The sequence below is a fragment of the Taudactylus pleione genome, unplaced genomic scaffold (genome assembly GCF_031769625.1).
Source record: "Taudactylus pleione unplaced genomic scaffold, aTauple2 ptg000468l, whole genome shotgun sequence".
NCBI classification, from domain to species: domain Eukaryota; kingdom Metazoa; phylum Chordata; class Amphibia; order Anura; family Myobatrachidae; genus Taudactylus; species Taudactylus pleione.
The window spans coordinates 722,845-741,880 of record NW_028284870.1 but is presented as its reverse complement, the minus strand read 5'-3'; the positions used below and the strand labels follow the sequence as shown (position 1 = coordinate 741,880).

The window sequence follows — 19,036 nt, the reverse complement described above, 5'->3', positions numbered from 1 at the left end:
CCCAATGTCCATAATTCCTATATACAGTACTAGAGACTACATCTAAAGAACTGATGATATACTCAATGTCCCCTCATGCTTATTTTGTCTTATTGTAAATATTTTATGCCAGTCTCTAATTACTGCAAAGGCAGTGATTAATTGGAATAATTTAATTGGTCAAGGCAATGTCTTCTTTTAATTGGGATCTTTAATAAACTTGAGGAAGACAAGCCCTCAGCAATATATGCCAATCTTTATTGGTAGGCTCAAGAGCATTCCCATGGTCATTAATACATTTCTGGCATTTCGTCAAATCTTTTCTAGGGTTTGGAAAGTCTGAAATTATAGACCGGAGTTCAGCCCTACTCCAGAGAATATACATGGCCACATTCCTAGCTGATACCACCCATTAGTTATTCGCCCAGCCATATGTAACAGCTATGGTACGCTATTTGCGTGCCTTCTGTTTTAGAAATGGGTGATTCCAAAGCTTCCGCTTCTTTAATCACCTTCCGGTGTGTAGCCATCTGTTACATACCTAATGACGTGCTCGCATCATAAGGGTCAACCACAGCATATGGGCTGAGTATTATGCTTTCCCCACCCCCATGCTCTGGTTGGCCATCTTGGGATGGCAGCGCCTACTGCGATAAATTATTTTGTCTACTGTATATAGCCTAAACAACTGTACATTTAGAACAAGCATTTCTGTTGACATAAATTAAATGCTCATGATCAACAGCCTCATTCAATAAACTCACTAAATTAGTCCATTCTCAGAACTGCAGGCTTAGGAAAGTCATCCAGGTAGTAGCAAAGAAAACTTTGACCAATGTAGTATAATTAATTACATATTGTCTAAATGCTTTATCTAACCATCTGGGCAATGTTAACTTGAAGATAAATATTCTAGGAGACTGCATAAAAATAGAAATAATGGTGCTACATAAATAAGCAAATACCTCACACCAACATTTTTGAAACGCATGAAAATCCCATAGTTAAATCCAAAATGCAACTCCCTTCGCTGGGAATTGGTATGATTTACCGCCGGACGCATGGCCGGTGGTTGGAATCCTGACAGCGGCTGCCCGACATGGGTGAAAATCCTGATCATCCCTAAGGTAAGTATTGACTAACCTAATTCCCTCCCCTAACCCTAACCCTCCCTTGGGGCTGCCTAACCCTAACCTCTCCCCCAGGGGTGCCTAAACCTGACCCCCCCTTCCCCTAGCCTAACCCTAACCTCCCAGGGGGTGCCTAACTCTAAGCCCCCCCCCCCGGGAACCCTAAACCTAACCCCCCCCCCGCGCGCTTCGATCAGGATGCCGGGCGTCAGTCTCCCGGCGTATGTCCAATGACAGGCGTCGGGATTTCGATGCCTGCCTTTAAACCCTTGCTGGGATTGGGCAGTTGGGAAGCCGGCGGTCGGGATTACATCCGTCGGCTTCCCGACTGCCACCCCTTCATAGAACATGTCGGTCAGGTTGTATCAGCTTCTATACAAAGTGTGCCTAGCCTTACAGGGGTAATATTAACTTTATGCAGTTTGAAGAGTTGTATTTTCTAAAATTTAGCCAAGAGAGTAACTAATCAAGCTTGACCTAATCGATAAATCCATTCCTCATCCTTTAAAGCTCCTACAGCCTCTTCCCATTTTGTAACGGAGAGCTGGTAGGCTATTCCCTTCCACAGTAGCTAGTTTCTAAGTGGAATGTAAATGGTAGAGATTAACTAGGGCTCAAGGTCACAAGGTTTGTTTCTTATATGGGACATCAAGCAAAAGTGTCAACTTACCCATTAGATGTTGTCCACAGAGCATGTCGAAGCCACAGATGCTTATGGGTTAGGAATACAAAATTCATTACTTCTGTAAGTGGTAGTAATAATAATTGGATGCAAACATACAGTTTTGAATAATAGAGGTGCAATGTAAAATACACACATTAGGCCACAATTTTGCAGCCATAAGTATACAGATACGATAGGCTAGAAAATTGCTACCAACTCTAAATTATGGCCTTATATGCATTTTTTAAAATATTTGTGTCATTTTTTTAACGTCTTTCAGTGGGGAACAAATCCATAGTTATTAAATGATCAGATGTTCGACGTGATAGGACTCTCTTTCTATGTCAGGATTGTTATCTTGAACAGATGGTGGGATAGTTTTTCTTCAACATCCCAGGGATTAGGTACTTAGCTGCGTTAAAGAGATCAGTGAATAAAGGGTCTTTGGAGATGTTTTTGTAATCATTACTGAGTTTTATGTACCTTCAGGCTATTAAATGCTCTGTAATACACCCACCCACTTTGAAGTTGTTCTTTTCTCTTTTATTTCATAATGTAAACTACTTGTATTAAATGTCATGGCAAACGTTGTACATTATTATGCTTTCACTGGCTAATCATTTTTTTTAACATCCTTTGTAAATGAAAATAACAGAAAGTTAGGAGAGATTGCTTCATATTAAAGTACATGACTAAGGTAACATATGTCATTAGCACACAGGGGTGCTTTGTGATGCCTGAATTGAAAAATTAACAAAATATCAAACATTTTAGAGATCATAGCTAAACAATGTTTAGTTATTTACCAAATTATATATTTTTAGAAGGCACAAAAAATAGCAAACGACAATGTAAACTTAAATATCAAAAGGCTATAAAAGCAAAGATAAAATAACATTTGGACAACCATATCACATTGTGGCATGTCCCCCATGCAACACATGTGATGCTGTATACGTACGGGAAGCCGGCGGACGCAATGCCGACCGTCGGCTTCCAGACTACTAAATCCCGGCGAAGGTTAAAAGACAGGTGTCTAAATCTAGATGCCTGTCATTTTACCGACGGCGGGAGACCGGCGCCCAGCATCCCGATCGAAGGGATGCCGGGTGCGGACAGCCGCGGTGGAGGGAGGGTTAGGTTTAGGGCTCCCGGGGGGGATTTAGGATTATGCACCCTTTTCGGGAGGCTAGGGTTAGGCTAGGGGGGGTTAGTATTAGGCACCCCCGGGGGGAGGTTAGGGTTAGGCACCCCCTCGCGGACTTAGGTTTAGGCACGGGGGGGGGGAGGTTAGGGTCAGGCACCCTAAAGGAGGGTTAGGGGGGGGAATTAGGTTAGTTATACTTACTTTTAGGACAATCTGGATATCCTCCTCTGTCGGGCTGCCGCTGCCGGGATTTGAACAGTGCAGCCGGCGGTAAATCGTACCGAATGCGTGAATGCTTCTGTCCTGTTATAATAAATAAAAGAGTCCGGACATAAGGCCTGATACAGAGAGGAACTCAATGGCAATTATGGATGCAGATGAAGCAATTGTTTGCCAGTGCACATGCGTATAAGTCACATTACGATTACGGACGCACAGAGGATCCACTTGCAAAGTGAGTGACAGGTAGCGTTTGGGGATGGTAACGGGTGGTGGTCAGAAAAACGCAGGCGTGCCTGACAGTTTGAATGCTGTTACATGGGCGTGCATAAATTAGCCAGTGCAATCTCCTATGCTGCTTTGTGTGTCAGGAGAGCTGCCAAGGCTGCAGCAGGTCAGACTTCCGCAAGGGCAAGATGGGCGATCGATGTGCGTCAATGTTACCGATATTTGCACAGGTAAGCAACGTCGTACGCATGTTAGAAGGCAGCAGTGGGCATCCTTATGCTCGGGTGAGCTTTGGAACCATTAGCATATTTTCGCAGCTGCGATGCATATGTAATCACAGTTGCGATAGCATTTGCGTCTATCTCTGATTCAGGCCCATAGTCTTCTTACCCCGAGCTGTAGATTTTGCCCTCACTATGCAGTCTGTCTCACAAAGGTAGCTTTCTGGGTGAGGTATCAATTTGCTACATGGAAGGGAGCACAAAATAGAGAGTGCTGTCCAAATGTGGAATCCCCTTTTATATGGAATAGAGGAAAAAGTCTAGTTACCAAAATAAATTGATATACTATCTACTGTGAGATAACATGATATGTCCATGCCTCTTGCTGAGCCCAGCAATACACTTCCATCCCAACCATAGGCCCTCACTCTTCCCTACTAAGCGTGTGCTGCATCACTCTCCACTTCCTAGAGATGACGTGTGCAAGTGGGAGTCTTAAGACAGGCTGGTGGGCGTCTGCATACACAAAGCGATCGCACGCCAAGACATAGTGGGCGTACTAATGCCTTGCTGTGCGATCACCTGCCTTCTCAAATTTGCATGCGCATCATGCGAGCGAACGCATCGTGCGAGCGCACGCATCTAGTGAGCAGGTCTGAATCAGGTCCTAATTTCCCAGATGTGAATACTTATGTCACGTACCTATAGTATCAGTGTTCTACTTTGGGGTCCGCTCACACACATGCAGCCACATAATTGCTACCCCCCAAAATCACTTTAGAATGCTGACAAACAATGATGGAAGCACCACTACTGACCCCTCCCAGAAGACATCTGGAAAGAAAAGCAATGCGTATGTCCCAAAGTATCATAATACTCAATAATACTCATAATAGTCTAGCAGTGTGAGGCACATGAGCAAGCCAGCATATATTTCTATGGGAAACAACTTGAAATACAAAAGTATAATTAATAAATAAATAGTAAAAAAAATTAAATAAAATTTTTAGTGATTGTGATCTATAACAGGGCCTGAGGAGAACCGACTAAAAGATGATGGTACAAAGATCCCGCAAGCTCAGGGCCTGATTCAGCAATGCAGCTTTGCAATGCGACCCTTGCAATCATGCAAATGCAACAGGAGATGTAGGACACCCGCTGCTGCATTTGTGACAGAGGTCGCAGTGCTGGGATTACCATCGCAACCATCGACCTCCGATCACAATCACTATAGATCACAATCACTCATAATTCGACTTATTCTGCAGTCTTTATTCTGTATTTTTTTTTATTACGCTTACTCAGACTGGACTGCTTGTGAGCCCAGCAGACTGTGTACATCCATGCAGTCTCTTGGCTGGCCACTCCCAGAAAATGGGACCTACACACCCCGTTTCTGGGACCGCCGGCCGCCCACTCACTGCCCCTTAAATGCCTCTGCCTGTCAATCAAGCAGAGGCATTCAAGGGCTAGCGTGCGTGTTAGCAGGACCCATTCTTCACACTCGCAGAATGGGTCCTGCGCTTGCGTGCACTGTTGAATTAGCCCCCCTGTTCCCTGTAAGATAAAGTATTCATTCTGAAATGAGTGTGCATGTAATTAGAAATTCATTGTTTTCATTTTCCAGAGTTATTATTATTATCCTTTATTTATATGGCGCCACAAGTGTTCTGCAGCGCCTTACAATGTACATAAACAAATTGTAGACAAGCGACTTACAGATCAATACAATACAGGACCAGGACATGGATAATATATATTGCTACATTAGCGACCATAACACCCAGATTAGCAACAGAGCATAAGCAACCAAGTGTTAGATGCCCTAGTGGTGAGTAAGAAGTAGATGAAACTAAAGTAGAGGGAAGCACAAGAGGGTAGAGGGCCCTGCTCGTAAGAGCTTACATTCTAAAAGGGAGGGGCAGACAAACAGGTTTGACACAGATGGGGGGGAAGGAGCATGAATGCATGAGTTGCACTGAATGTCAGATTTACAATGCTGCTATTTAATGGATCAAGCTTTTAACACTTTAGTTCCCAGTTTGGGTACTTTAGAGTAGTTAGGGAGCTCACTATAAAAAAAAAAAAAATGAAAGGGAAAAATGGTTATAATGTATATATATTTCAGGATCCAAGTGTGCATAAAACTTTAATATTTAATTCATTTCTCAATGCAGATATCACGCAATGACTCTTTATCCCAGAATGGATGTATACCATTTTATCGCTCTTCAGCAGCCTGCGGCACTGGAGATCAGAGCGCACTGTTTGGAATCCCATCGACTACAATGCCAAGAGAACAAGTGAATGGTTTAACATCATTTCTTGACGCATCTACAGTTTATGGCAGTACAGCAGCTGTAGAAAATAAACTGAGAAATCATTCAAATGAGGAAGGCCTGCTGCGAGTAAATGTTCTACATTCCGATCATGGAAGACATTACATGCCATTTGTTGATGAAACGCCATCACCCTGCGTGCAAGATCCTACTGCTGGCTCTGATGGAAGAATCGAATGTTTCTTTGCAGGTGAAAGCAGGTCCAATGAAGTCATATCGTTAGCGGCAATCCATACATTGTGGTTGAGAGAGCACAACCGTTTAGCAAAAACTTTGAAAAAACTCAATCCTCACTGGAGCTCTGAGACAACATACCAGGAGACTCGGAAAATTGTTGGCGCTTTACATCAGGTTGGCATATACAGTAGTGCACTTTCTGTACCTATTGTACAGATGAGCGGTTCGGTTTTGGCTGTGATCCCATTTTTGGATCTCAGAAAGAGGCAAAAAGTCATCTTTCACAGAGATCTCGGCACAGATGTCCATGAAAGATGACGTTTTGCCTCGTACTGAGATCCGAACTTGGCGGGAAGATCCGAGTCCAAACCAAACCGCTTATCTCTAATTTATTGTAGTCTAGAAGTTTCTATTCAGAATGATAATAGATGGAAGAGGTGCTTGATAATGGTAAATTTAGCTTTTAAAGGTATTAGGCTGATCTATTATATCTTAGGCACAGTATTATGCCATTTGATTGAATATTTTATGCTCTCTCCATAATTCCAAAGAGAGGATGGCTGCTTTTACTGGTATAGCCTATTGAGAATAATTTATTGTAGATTAACTGTATTTTTACAGTAATTTACAGCACTTGAATTCCAATAATACAAATGTAAAACCAGTACATGTCTTGGTATGTGTGATTCACTGTAATAAGGATTATCATTTTGAATAAAATATTCTGTAGCAAAATAAAATATATAAGTATATGTTGGGTAATCTTACATTTTAGCTACAATGTCCCTTTAACCCTGTACACAATTGTTTCTAGAATAACTAAAACAAGCTTCTCCCAAAACAAATTAAATTAAAAGAACAATGTGCTAAATGCACCACTTAAAAAAGTTACATTGTAAAAATAAGAATGAAGGTGACTGCACAAAGGGAATAAGTACAGTACTATAGTTTGGCATACTCTACATAAAGTACATTGATTAGAAAACAAAACAATATAACATGTAATTACTCTGCATTTTCTGTCTGTAATGGCAATATTTATCGAAGTGCGGAAAACACCACTGGTAGTGAAAATGGAAGTCTTTGTTAATTAAATTTTATTTCACTTTGCCTTATACTGTACATTAAAGGGTTACTGCCAGTGATAGCAGAGAAAGCCTCTGCCAGTGGTAAGACTCAATGGCCAATGCATCCATATAACAAGCTTTGGGCCGTATTCAATTTGAAGAGAAAAGTCTGTTGCCGGACTTTTTGGCATCATCGGAGGTTTTCAGGTCAAAAACTTATTGCACGCGTCCCCGCGTATCCCGGTATTCAATTCCAAATTGGCGAAAATGGGACCCGGCAAAAAAGAAATTGTCGGAAAGTCCTGTCGTTTTTGGGGAAATCAGCCTGACACCCACCTAAAGATGCTCTGACATGGGGGTTCACTATGGGTGATTCATGTATCATCGCAATACTTGCTCTGTGATCACCATCTCAGGATGGTGATAATAGAAGATAGCACTTGTTGGTTCTCAACATCCCTGAAAAAAACACGCCCAGATGGGTTGTGACATCACCCTGTAGGGACCAATTAGCCTATAATTAAATAAGGAGAATGCATTCATCTAAAATATATAAAAGTTAACAAAACTACATTGTTTTCCACCAAAGCAAGGCAACGCAAGCCTCTGCCTGCCATCAAATTGTTATGGATGTATCCAGTTAGCACACAGAAAGTTTACCTGGAGTAATGGCAGCAGGCAAGGTAGGGGTTAATAGCTGATGCAGGAGTGTGCTGGAGACTGCTGCTGGAAGTAATCAACTGGCACAGGTGATATGCACAAATTTAGCTAGGATGCAGATCTGGAATATAGCAGGCCAGCTTTACAAGATGCAGGCTGGGACAATGTCAAAGCAGAAATGTTGGATATGGCCTTGATTGTGGCAGGCCAGCTATTCAGGATGCAGGTGGGAATACTGTGAAACCTGCAAAGCTGAAAATCGATTGGATTGTGGCAGGCCAGCTACTCAGGATGCAGGTGGGTGTTTGTAACAGAACCAGTACTTGATATTGTTGAACTGACAAGTGAATGCATGTACACGCTGGAACTAGACAAACCGGAGGAGACACAGAAGGTAAGCTGGAGGGTCTTAGCAAGACACAGGCACAGAGTTAGGATGGGCAGAGGAACAGGGCAGAATCCAGCAGGACACAGTAGACCGGGAGCAAAGGTATACAACGGCAGGATACTGGACACAGGAACAAATGTTAGGCAGTGAGGAACTACACAGCATGCAGCTACCACATGAACATCCACTAGGAACAAAACGTATAATAGCACCGGCAGGTAGGAACTGACTTGAATCCCTAGTGTAGGGAGAGGTCTGCTGTGATTGGTCCATCAGGCTGAGGTCAGGTAACGAAACTACCAACAGGTGAGTAACTGCACATAGCAGCCAGAGTCCAGGTAGCTAGGATAGCGACTGAGAGCCAATCAGGCAGAGAGCCGTAGCGGCACTGGTAACACAAATAAACTAAAATAATCCAACACCAAAATACTTTTGAACAAAGCTTCCACAAACAAAAACAACCCCTAAGCCATCAAATTCACACCATCAGGCCTAAACAGATGCACATCCATGAACCTTATCAGACTATGTAGCACCACCTCACCGCCAATTGACAGCACGAATGTGCCACTGCAAAAATTCACCTTGCGCCTTGTCTCTTTTATGACCCTACCTGGTTTGCAGGAACACTACTTCAGACGAGTAATTATGTGGCACCCCACCAATACCCTGTATTCCTACCCACGCTGATGTGCCCTTATGAAAATGTAAAGTATTAGTGTGACTCCTGCCATTGTCTAATATAGTGCATGATTTAACTGGTTTCATTAAGGTTCAGGGACTTTTTGCACTGCCCTTCAGTGGTGGTGGACGTTAGGGGACCAGTGAGTACTGTGGCTGGCTCAAGGATTTGAACTAGAGAAAAATGGCAGTTGGTGGCTGCGCTGTGGTGAAGTAACTGCCAGTGATGGCAAAGCTGCACGTTGTGTTTGTTTCACATGATTCCCAGTGGTATTTCCCAATGACTGGAGGGCTTCTCCCTTGACAGGCACTCGGTGGGCTGCAGAAGAAGGTTTCCAATCAGTTGGGGAGAGCAATGGCTACAGATAAAGAGGACATCTTGTCAGCCCTCAGTTATCAGCTGGAGCCAGCGTTAGTGTATGGTACAGGTCGGTAGCCCTGCATTACTATCCACACACAGCCCAAGTCCATATTAGAGAGGGACAACGCCAGAGACAGTATAACCCTTTAGCTGAACAAAGCATAGTCCCAACTATTTGCCGCTTCCCATAACAGTGTTGTTAATACCACAGAGTGAGGAGTTACTGCCATAATGTAACAGACAGTTCCTCTGAGAGTGCCAGAAAAGACTATAGAGAGTCAGTCAGCTGATCGCACAGAGCTAATAACTCCGCCTTATAGGAGGAGCCAGGACCGGGCAGTGTAATGAAAGTACCCAGTCAGTCAGTACAGAGAGGGTATAGTGTTCAGCCCTGACCAAGGAACAGCGCCAGAACCTTATTAACATATTTTGAGCCATCAAACTTTCCAGTAATAATATTCTCAGAGACTTCCTGGAGCACAGTACTAATGAAACTTTGTTGCTAATGCTGGGATGTTTACAAAGTAACAACTGAGATCACATCAGTGTGTTGCAACTATTTCTATGCAAAACGAAGACACTTTAGTCCTTACTTCAGCACAGTTTAACAAACACAGTATGTGCTGTATAACATATATAAATCGCAGGCTCCATAACTCTGATAAAGAGTCCAGAAGGAGGAAATACTTTCTGGCGAGTGCACCACCGAGCTCCATCATACTGAACTGATTTATCTCACTTTATGGGGCCCCAAGGTTAAAGTTAATATATTAACTGCCTTTTTCTATGTAAAATATTGATGACACTATGATCCGTTATTGAGTAATGCTTTAAATTGGTTGTAAGTATAAGAAGTTTGTTTTGCTATAGAAGTGTTTCATTATAGGGATAATACAACCAACCGCATAAGTGTAATATTACAAAGCAAAACAAGTCTACCCAGTCAAGTTTCCAGTTAAATAAATTGTATAAAACATTATTGTGGTGAAGGTTGCTAGATATTGTAATATTTTCTGTGTGCGACGATCCTGCTTACTTAAGTATCACAAATATCACTGACCAAACCAACTTACAAAAAAGGCCAGACACAATGTAATATATTGCAAAATAGCATCCAACAAATGCCTCTTCAACTCATCCCACCATTAGGTTCAGAAGTGAGGGTAAAAACCTCCACAAATGTACCTTTTGCAATCCCCTCATGCATGCGCAGATGCTAACTGAGCAAAATAGTTGGTGTGTTGCAATATACAACCATGTCCATATGCAGAGTTTTGCCATTTAAAAGAATATTATATAAAAAGGAATATTATGGACCCTTAAGGACATGATGAAGAAAGCTTCAAGCTAATATATTTGCTTACAAATAAGACATAATAATAACCATTAGATAAAACAGTCGTTTCTGCTAATGCTAATGTTACTTACACAATATAACCTTAAGGATGAGAAAACTCAAAAGGGAGCATTTACTTTGTGGATAATGGAATTTTGCTGAGTGGAAAAGAAAAAGCAGAACACAGAGAGAATGTTTCAGCAAGGATCGCAGCTGCGATTACGCACGCAATCGGCCAATTGTTACGTTCTGCGCATGTGTATATCTCACAGTGTGTGTGCGCAAACCAGCCACTGCGCTTGGGACTGTGATTGCAGTGACTACACAGACCCATCGCAGAGTGATTGACAGGAAGTGGCCGTTTGGGGAAGGTGACGGGGGTTGGTTGGCAAAACACAGGTGTGCCAGTGTGTTTGAACACCGTTGCTTGGGTGTGCATAAATTATCCACTGTGATGCCCTATGCAGTACTCACAGCGTGCGATGAAATTAGCATTTTCATTTAGCAAGGTCAAAGCTTGTGCAAGTGTACGTGAGGCTGCGATGGTACCGATGGTTTCGCAGTCTTGTTAAGGATTAGGGATGTGTGTAAGGTAAGGTGGATGTCCTTATATTGTGCTGCGATGGCATAGCGATCACAATGGATTAGCATATTATCGCAGTGAGACTGCCTGCGTAATCGCTATTGCAATCGCAGTTGCGGTCCGTAATGAATCAGACCCAGAGATTGTATCACTATCACTCTGCAAAACAGAACATTGTATACCCCATAGCAACATCTGAAGGGGCTCCCAATCAATGCTGTAACTAGACATTTTGGTGCCCTGTGCCAGAAAAAGAATTGGTGCCCCCCCCAATATTGTAAACAGAGACAGTGTGCACTGTAGGTGACAAAAAAAGAGGCGTGGTCTTGTAAAGAAAGGGCATGGCCACACTATAGTACCACTTTTTTACAGTACCCAACACAGTAGTGCCCCTTATTCACAGTACACATTACAGTGCATAATAGTGTGTCTTATACAATTTACATTACACAGTAATAGTGCCCCTTACACATTATGACCACACAGTACAAATTCCCCCATTACACATTATGCCACACAGTGCAAAAGTACAAAGCCCACACCCCATTACACATTATGCCCCCCCTTACACATTGTCTCTGATGAATCCCCTTTCAGGTTGTTTGGGGCATCTGGAAAAATGCTTGTCCGGATAAGGAAAGGTGAGCGCTACCATCATTCCTGTATCCAGCAGTAAAGCATCCTGAGACCATTCATGTGTGAGGTTGCTTCTCAGCCAAAGGAGTGAGATCACTCACAATTTTGCCTAAGAACACAGCCATGAATAAAGAATGGTACCAAAACATCCTCCAAAAGCAACTTCTCCCAACCATCCAAGAACAGTTTGGTGACTAACAATGCCTTTTCCAGCATGATGGAGCACCTTGCCATAAGGCAAAAGTGATAACTGAGTGGCTCTGGGAACAAAACATCACAATGGCCAGGAAACTCCCCAGACCTTAATCCCATTGAGAACTTGTGGTCAATACTCAAGAGGGGAGTGGACAAACAAAAACTCACAAATTCTGACAAACTCCAAGCATTGATTAGGCAAGAATGGGTGGCCATCAGTCAGTATGTGGCCCAGAAGTTGATTGACAGCATGCCAGGGCGAATTGCAGAGGTCTTGAAAAAGAAGGGTCAACACTGCAAATATTGACTCTTTGCATAAACTTAATGTAATTGTCAGTAAAAACCTGTGACACTTATGAAATGCTTGTAATTTTACTTCAGTATACCATAGTAACATCTGACCAAAAGGTATAAAAACACTGAAGCAGCAAACTTTGTGAAAACCAATACTTGTGTCATTCTCAAAACTTTTGGCCATGGCTCTACAATATATGTGCAGGCTTCTGTATCCTCAGTTAAGTCCGAAGCATTTTTTTTGCTTAAAATAATTGTTTAGTGCAGCATAAACCCATTTTTAAACATTGAAAATTATTTAAGAGTTTTGCATGTGTGTGTTTCCACCATTTGCGACCAATCGCTTGCAGTCATCATTATCAACTTTACACTTACATCAGGGTCAGGGCACACGCAACATAGACCCCTTCAACAGGCTGCAAATAAGAGTTTTAGCTGACTTTTTAGTTGCATACTGCAAATGCATGCCCACACCATGCTCTTACTGTCCTTTGCCTGAAACTGCATGCCCACTTCCTGTGACTGCATGTCCACTCCAGCCCTGGGGGTAAATTTACTAAAGTGAGAGTTTTTAGAAGTGAGTTTTAAAAGTGATGTTGCCCACAGCAACCAATCAGATTCTACTTAACATTTAACTAGCACTTTCTAGAAGATAATAGCTAGAATCTGATTGGTTGCTATGGGCAACATCACTTTTAAAACTCAATTCTAAAAACTTTCACTTTAGTAAATTTACCCCCTGGTCTCAGCATCATAGTCGCACGCAGTCTCAAGACTGAAAAAAAGATGTGGATTGCGAAAAATTGGCACATGCAGTGCCAAAAATTTGCAAATAGAGTTTCAGACTGACTCTGAATAAAGTCCAATATACCATACAGTGTTTGGCAGACTCCTCGATCCTGATCTTTCTTCATCCCCTTGTGCTTTGAACAGCCATTCTGCTGCATGTGATTCACTGCGGGGGCTGCAGGCTGGTAGAAAGGGACAGTCTTCAAACTACTCGCTACTATCTAGTACACTACAGATGAGTGGTTCGGTTTTACTGTTCTGTTCTCATCTCAAAAACTGCATCTTATTGGCTATTCGGTTGTCGCATAGCCAATAAGATAAATTCGAACTTGTGCTAGTTTGGCGAAAAGAACCGAGTCAAAACTGAACCGCTCATCTCTACATTATACACTGCTTTGACACACTAATTTTGTGGCAAGTAGTTTGCCAACTGTCCCTTCCTGTATTCCATGCAGTGTCCCCTATCCCCTAACCCTCTGGGGCCCAATAGAAATGACACACCTTGCACCAACTATAAAATAATGTCCCTGTATATAAGTTAAGCACATAATATAGGCATAAGCTCATGGAAGCCCTCTGTTACTGTATACTATGAAACTAACTATTGTTAGGTTTACTAAACCCACTCTAAAGCCTAAACATAACATATATCTGGGCTACTAATAATAGGAAATATTCTTTATTCCATGCTTTTAATATCGCTTTTGATCTTTAAGGGTTTAGAAAATTAGAGGATAATTGTAATATTGCATTGCTTTGTTACTATACAGTAATAAATTACTTATCACGTCTAATTCCTTTTGATTCAATCCTTGCTCTCTGCGAGAATAGAGACAATACCGTTTAGCTGTTGTTAAGAAGAAGAAAGAAAATCACATACAATGACTTGCTTTATGCTGTTGCTATTTCAAGGGGTGCAAATCTGATTAACCAGCTGCACACAGTTCTATTGATTCAAGCAGTGCAAAAGAGCAAAGGTACACACATTAGATATTTGTCTACAAAAATAAAATAGATAAGGGGACTGGATATTAAATTAAAAGCAATAGCTGGTTTTGCAGAAATCCTGTGCCAAGGAAAAAAAAAATGTTAGCAGTGCTAATTACACCAAGAACATGGAAATGTTAGATCGTAACATGGTTGTTAGGCAATAAATAAAGGTCAGGAATTCTATTATGAACCAATGTTTGTGTCTTCAAATTCCAGCTGTAGAAGGTAGACAGAGAGGGAGTACTTTAGATAGGGTCATCTAGGCTAATAGAGAGCTAAAAAAGTGTAAGCGTGGCAAGTTTTTACAGTACATGTCCTAATAAGTAACATCACAAATCTAGCGCTTTGACAAGAAGCAGTAAAGATTGCTTACTAGCGACGTTATTGCTGTTTGAAGCAAAACTAAAAGCTCTGCTCTGTATCCCTGCGAGAAGGAAACAGTTTGGTTATTACCATGCATTGAGTGGCGAAGGGATTTAGAGATACATATGGATGTAAATGATGAGGAAGCAGGGAACGAGGCAGGGAGACTATATTGTACATTGGACAGGAAGAGTTCCATAGTTGAAGACATGTCTAAAACATGTAATGAGAAATGGACAGAGAAAGGTGTAGGAAGAAATAGAGAGAATAAAAAGGGGATTTATATCTGAAATGCACAACTATTAGGAGTAGATTACATAGGGAACAGGATACAGGAGAATGGCAATGGTTAGAAATTAGAGGGTTTGGAATAGGGTTTAACCAAAGGAAAGTAATAAATTATGATAAAATGGGGGTGGAATGACTGGTAATGCAAATAAATGCTCTAAATGAACAAGGAAGGATAAACCAGGAAATGTTGGATAGTACAATGTCTGGGGGCAGGGAAAGTAAACAGGAAAACACCTGAACTACAGGAACAGGGCAATTGTCTTGTTTAATATGGTAGTTGCAAAGGTGGCTCACTGGATGCCCCCACTCACTGGATTCCCCAATTACTGGTACCCCTCACTCCAGAGACAGGCTTATTTACAGTGTAAGGATCAGGAACCAAGATTTAGGTTCCCAGTCCTGTAGCTTGTATACATAGAGGGTCTCATTTATAAGTAGACAGATTTGTGCTCAGAAAGTTTCTAGGAAAAGACGCATTTAAGAAAAGTGTGTTTACATGTATATTTTGAATCAGACTTGAGATGAGCGGTTCAATTTTGCTGAAAACTGAACACACACGAACTTTAGGGATCCAAGTTGAACCAACACTTTGGAGTTTCGAATAGAACCGAGTCCGACTTGGGTCTTCTCGCCAAGTTCAGAACTTGAATCTAAAAATTGTATCTCACGTGTTTTGGATTGTATGTAAGTCCTACCCTCATAAATTCAGGTGCCACAATTACTCAAAATTGACTGGAAAAGAATGCTATTGATGTTAACAATACTATAAGAACAAAAATAGGGCCAAGTTACATGATTTTATCTGTTTTTATACATTTTTAAAGATGTCTAAAACCAAAACTGAACCAAAACACTTGAGGGTTGTTTTGCTAAAACCAAAACACGATGATGATTTAGAACCAAAATCAAAACACGGGGGTCTGTGCACATCTCTAAATCAGACACATCTCAAGTGCAATATGTTTGTACTTCTGCCCCACAATAGCTTGACAATGTTTATAGTAAATGCTTCATTTACATTTCTTTACTGTATTTGCACGCAATATAATTATGTCATTAACTGTCATATGCACCAGGGATAATATTGTCCTAAGTTTAAATAAATGTGAAAATCACATTTTTAATGTAAAATGCAATCAAATATAATTGTAAATTATTTTTTTTTAATACAAATTAAATTATAATTAAGAAAATAAAAACATTTGATGTTTATAGCTTTAAAAATCAAATAGGAACCTACTTGCCTGCAGTAGTCCAAATGGAAACAGAAATTAACTAATGCAAATAGATGGCTTAGCCCCAATGCTAATAAATAAATGAAGAGGTCAATCAGAAGCCACTTGAGAGTGCTGCTGCTGATAGCCATCATCTTCTTCATTGAGTATCGCTCCACCAGCACCTGCAAGAGCTTCAGCTCCTGAAAATCATATTTGTTCATCTACATCTAATTGGGAAGCAAATAACATGAACATGTACTAACTATAAATGGCCTACACTTGCCTACCCAGTCCCCTGTCTCCATGTATAAGGCGATTCAAATCAAGTAAGCACCAAATAAACTACACAAGAATGTATGTGTACTCATTATAGACATGCATGCACAGTATGGAAATTCATAACTTACATTTAAGAAAATTAAAAGTATGTCCAGATTTAAGTTAGCCCCTGGTGCTTACCTTGAAAGCCTTGAATACAAGACTTATTAATCTCTTACATTATAATGAGAGTTAGGGTGAGTCCAGGTAATTTTGAGAATAGGTTTCACTATTCTATTTTTAAAGGTTTTTTTACATTGACCCTGCACCATCATGGGACATTTAAGAATTAAATATTTTCTTTGGAGGAAAAGATTTTACAACCATGTGCTAACAGTCCACATATACAGGACAGGGACAATTTCAGTAAGTGACACTCCCATATGCCCAGTTCCTGGAGTCAAAAAATGTAATACTTTGCATTCCTACTAAGTTGGTCCGCAGTTTAATGTGCTTCCCTGTATAAAAGGTAGAGATGAGCGGTTCGGATTCTATGGAATCCGAATCACTCCGAACATAGGGGATCCAAGTCCACCTGAAACCTGTTCAGGTGTTCCCTGCCTGACTCGGATACCCTTTCGGGACCGAACGGCGGCCTCCTGATGTCGGATTCTCGCGAGAGAATCTGACGTCAGGGCTCCTCTAGTGTAGGGCAGAACGCTGTGAAAGCGGCATGCTCTACACAGATCAAACGCACAGCCGCCAGCGGCAGCTGTGTGTTTGTTACAGCAGCCAATGAGAGTCACACAGACTCTCATTGGCTGCTACACGGAGGGAGCCAGCTGGAGCTCACTCATGAGCTCCGTCTTTCTCCGCGCGTGATATAACGGCAGAGCGGGACGGACGGCGGCAGGAGCGGGGATTCAGGTAAGTTTTTTTTTTTTTATTATTATGTGTGTGTTTTTAAGGGGGCTCTACTAGGGGGCATGCTAATGGGGGCAGTGCTACTGGGGAGCATGCTAATGGAGGCACTACTATGGGGGGGCACTGCTACTGGGGGGCATACTATGGGGGGCATGCTAATGGGGGCACTACTAGGGGGCATACTACTGGGGGGCATGCTAATGGGGGCATTGCTACTGGGGGGAATACTACTGGGGTGCATGCTAATGGGGGCACTGCTACTGGGGGGCATGCTAATAGGTGTACTGCTACTGGGGGGTATGCTAATGGGGGCACTACTAGTGGGGGGCATACTACTGGATGCATGCTACTGGGGGGCACTGCTACTGGGGGGCACACTACTGGGGGGCACACTACTGGGGGGCATACTAATGGGGGCACTGCTACTGGGGGGGCATGCTAATGGGGGCACTACTACTGGGGGCCTGCTATGGGGGGCATACTACTACTGGGGGCACTGCATAGGGGGCCCTACTACTAAGGGGACTGCATAGGGGGCACCACTACTGGGGGCATTGTGTAAGGGACACCACTGCTGGGGGCATTGTATAAGGGGCACTACTACTGTGGGCATTGTGTAAAAGGGTCACTACTGTGGGCATTGTGTAAAAGGGGCACTACTGTATGTCGTAACATAAATAAGAGACACTACTTTATGGTGTAATGTGAATATGGGGCACTATGGGCCTGATTCAGAGCCACTCGTAAGTGGCCGCTCGTTCGCTCCGAGCGATGTTCGCACATCTGCGCATGCGTATGGGTTTTAGTAAGCATGCGCGAGCCAGTCATTGCGGTCGAAAATCGTGTGCTCGCAAAATAGCGATTGCTTGCTAATTTGAGTGATAGAATGAGGCGTTTGTGGGTGGTAACAGGGGAAGGTGTTTGAAAACGGGGCGTGGAGATCCGAATGCAGGCGTGCCAAACGGTCAAAACGGGTGTTTTAAGGGTGTGCATAATTAACAAAGCAGCGTCATTGACCACGTCACTTGGTTGTCTTTTAGCCTGAACTGCTCGCATGATTGTGGTAGGAATAAGCTACCATAAGCACTGCGAGCAGTTCATATGCCTTTCGATGTACTCGATTAATCAAATAAATAGCAGAGATGACGTATGATGCGAGCGGCCAGGGGGCGTTTTTTCCAAAATAGTGAGCGCATGTTTCGTTCGCTCGTTCAGACATAGAGGCGTAAACAGACCGCAAAGAGCGAGCGCTTAATTTAAATAGCCAGCCCCTTTTTCTGAACGAGAGGCCGCAAATAGCGTCCGGCTCTGAATCAGGCCCTATGTGTGGTGTAATGTGAATAAGATTGTGCAATGTGACTCCTAGGGTCGTAGCCCACTTTGTAAACAAGTACTGTGATTCTGCTGGCCGTACCCCACTGGGTGGGTGCACTACTTTTCATTTCTGCCACTGCTGTGTGGCAATGTGTCATAGATGTGCTTTATACTGTGGTGTCTGTGTCGTTGTGCCGCTGCTTTGTCGCTTAGTAAGCTGTCTGCTCACTGCAACCTTTGGCCAATAATGGTGAAAACTATAATTTATACTGTGAGGTGTTCTAAATTGACTGTAAATGACTGGAAATTAAGGTTATTGAGGTTAATAATACTCTAGGAAGAAAAAAAAAAGCCCAATTTATGTGATTTTAGCTTTTTTTTGTTAATTTTTGTAAAGAAATCCAAATCCAAAGCCAGTCACCGCAGTTTGGCAAATCCAAATCAAAAGCCAGACGACGAATTAGAACCAAATCCGTCAAAAATGGTCCGGCGTACATCCCTAATAAAAGAGCATCTTCACTAAAAAGTACTGAAGGTATGCGGTTAGGACTGTTCCTCCCATAAGGTGATGTAACACCCTTGTCT

At 42.3% G+C, this 19,036-nt stretch overlaps 1 protein-coding gene across 1 annotated transcript in view; it reads left to right on the top strand.

Moving 5' to 3' along the window:
* Positions 1-19,036, top strand: part of TPO (thyroid peroxidase) — a 300,270-nt gene that overhangs the window by 70,619 nt on the left and 210,615 nt on the right. Inside the window, exon 7 of the mRNA XM_088448842.1 lies at positions 5,766-6,278. Within this exon, the coding sequence (XP_088304968.1) occupies positions 5,766-6,278 (513 nt within the window). The remainder of the gene's footprint in view (positions 1-5,765; positions 6,279-19,036) is intronic.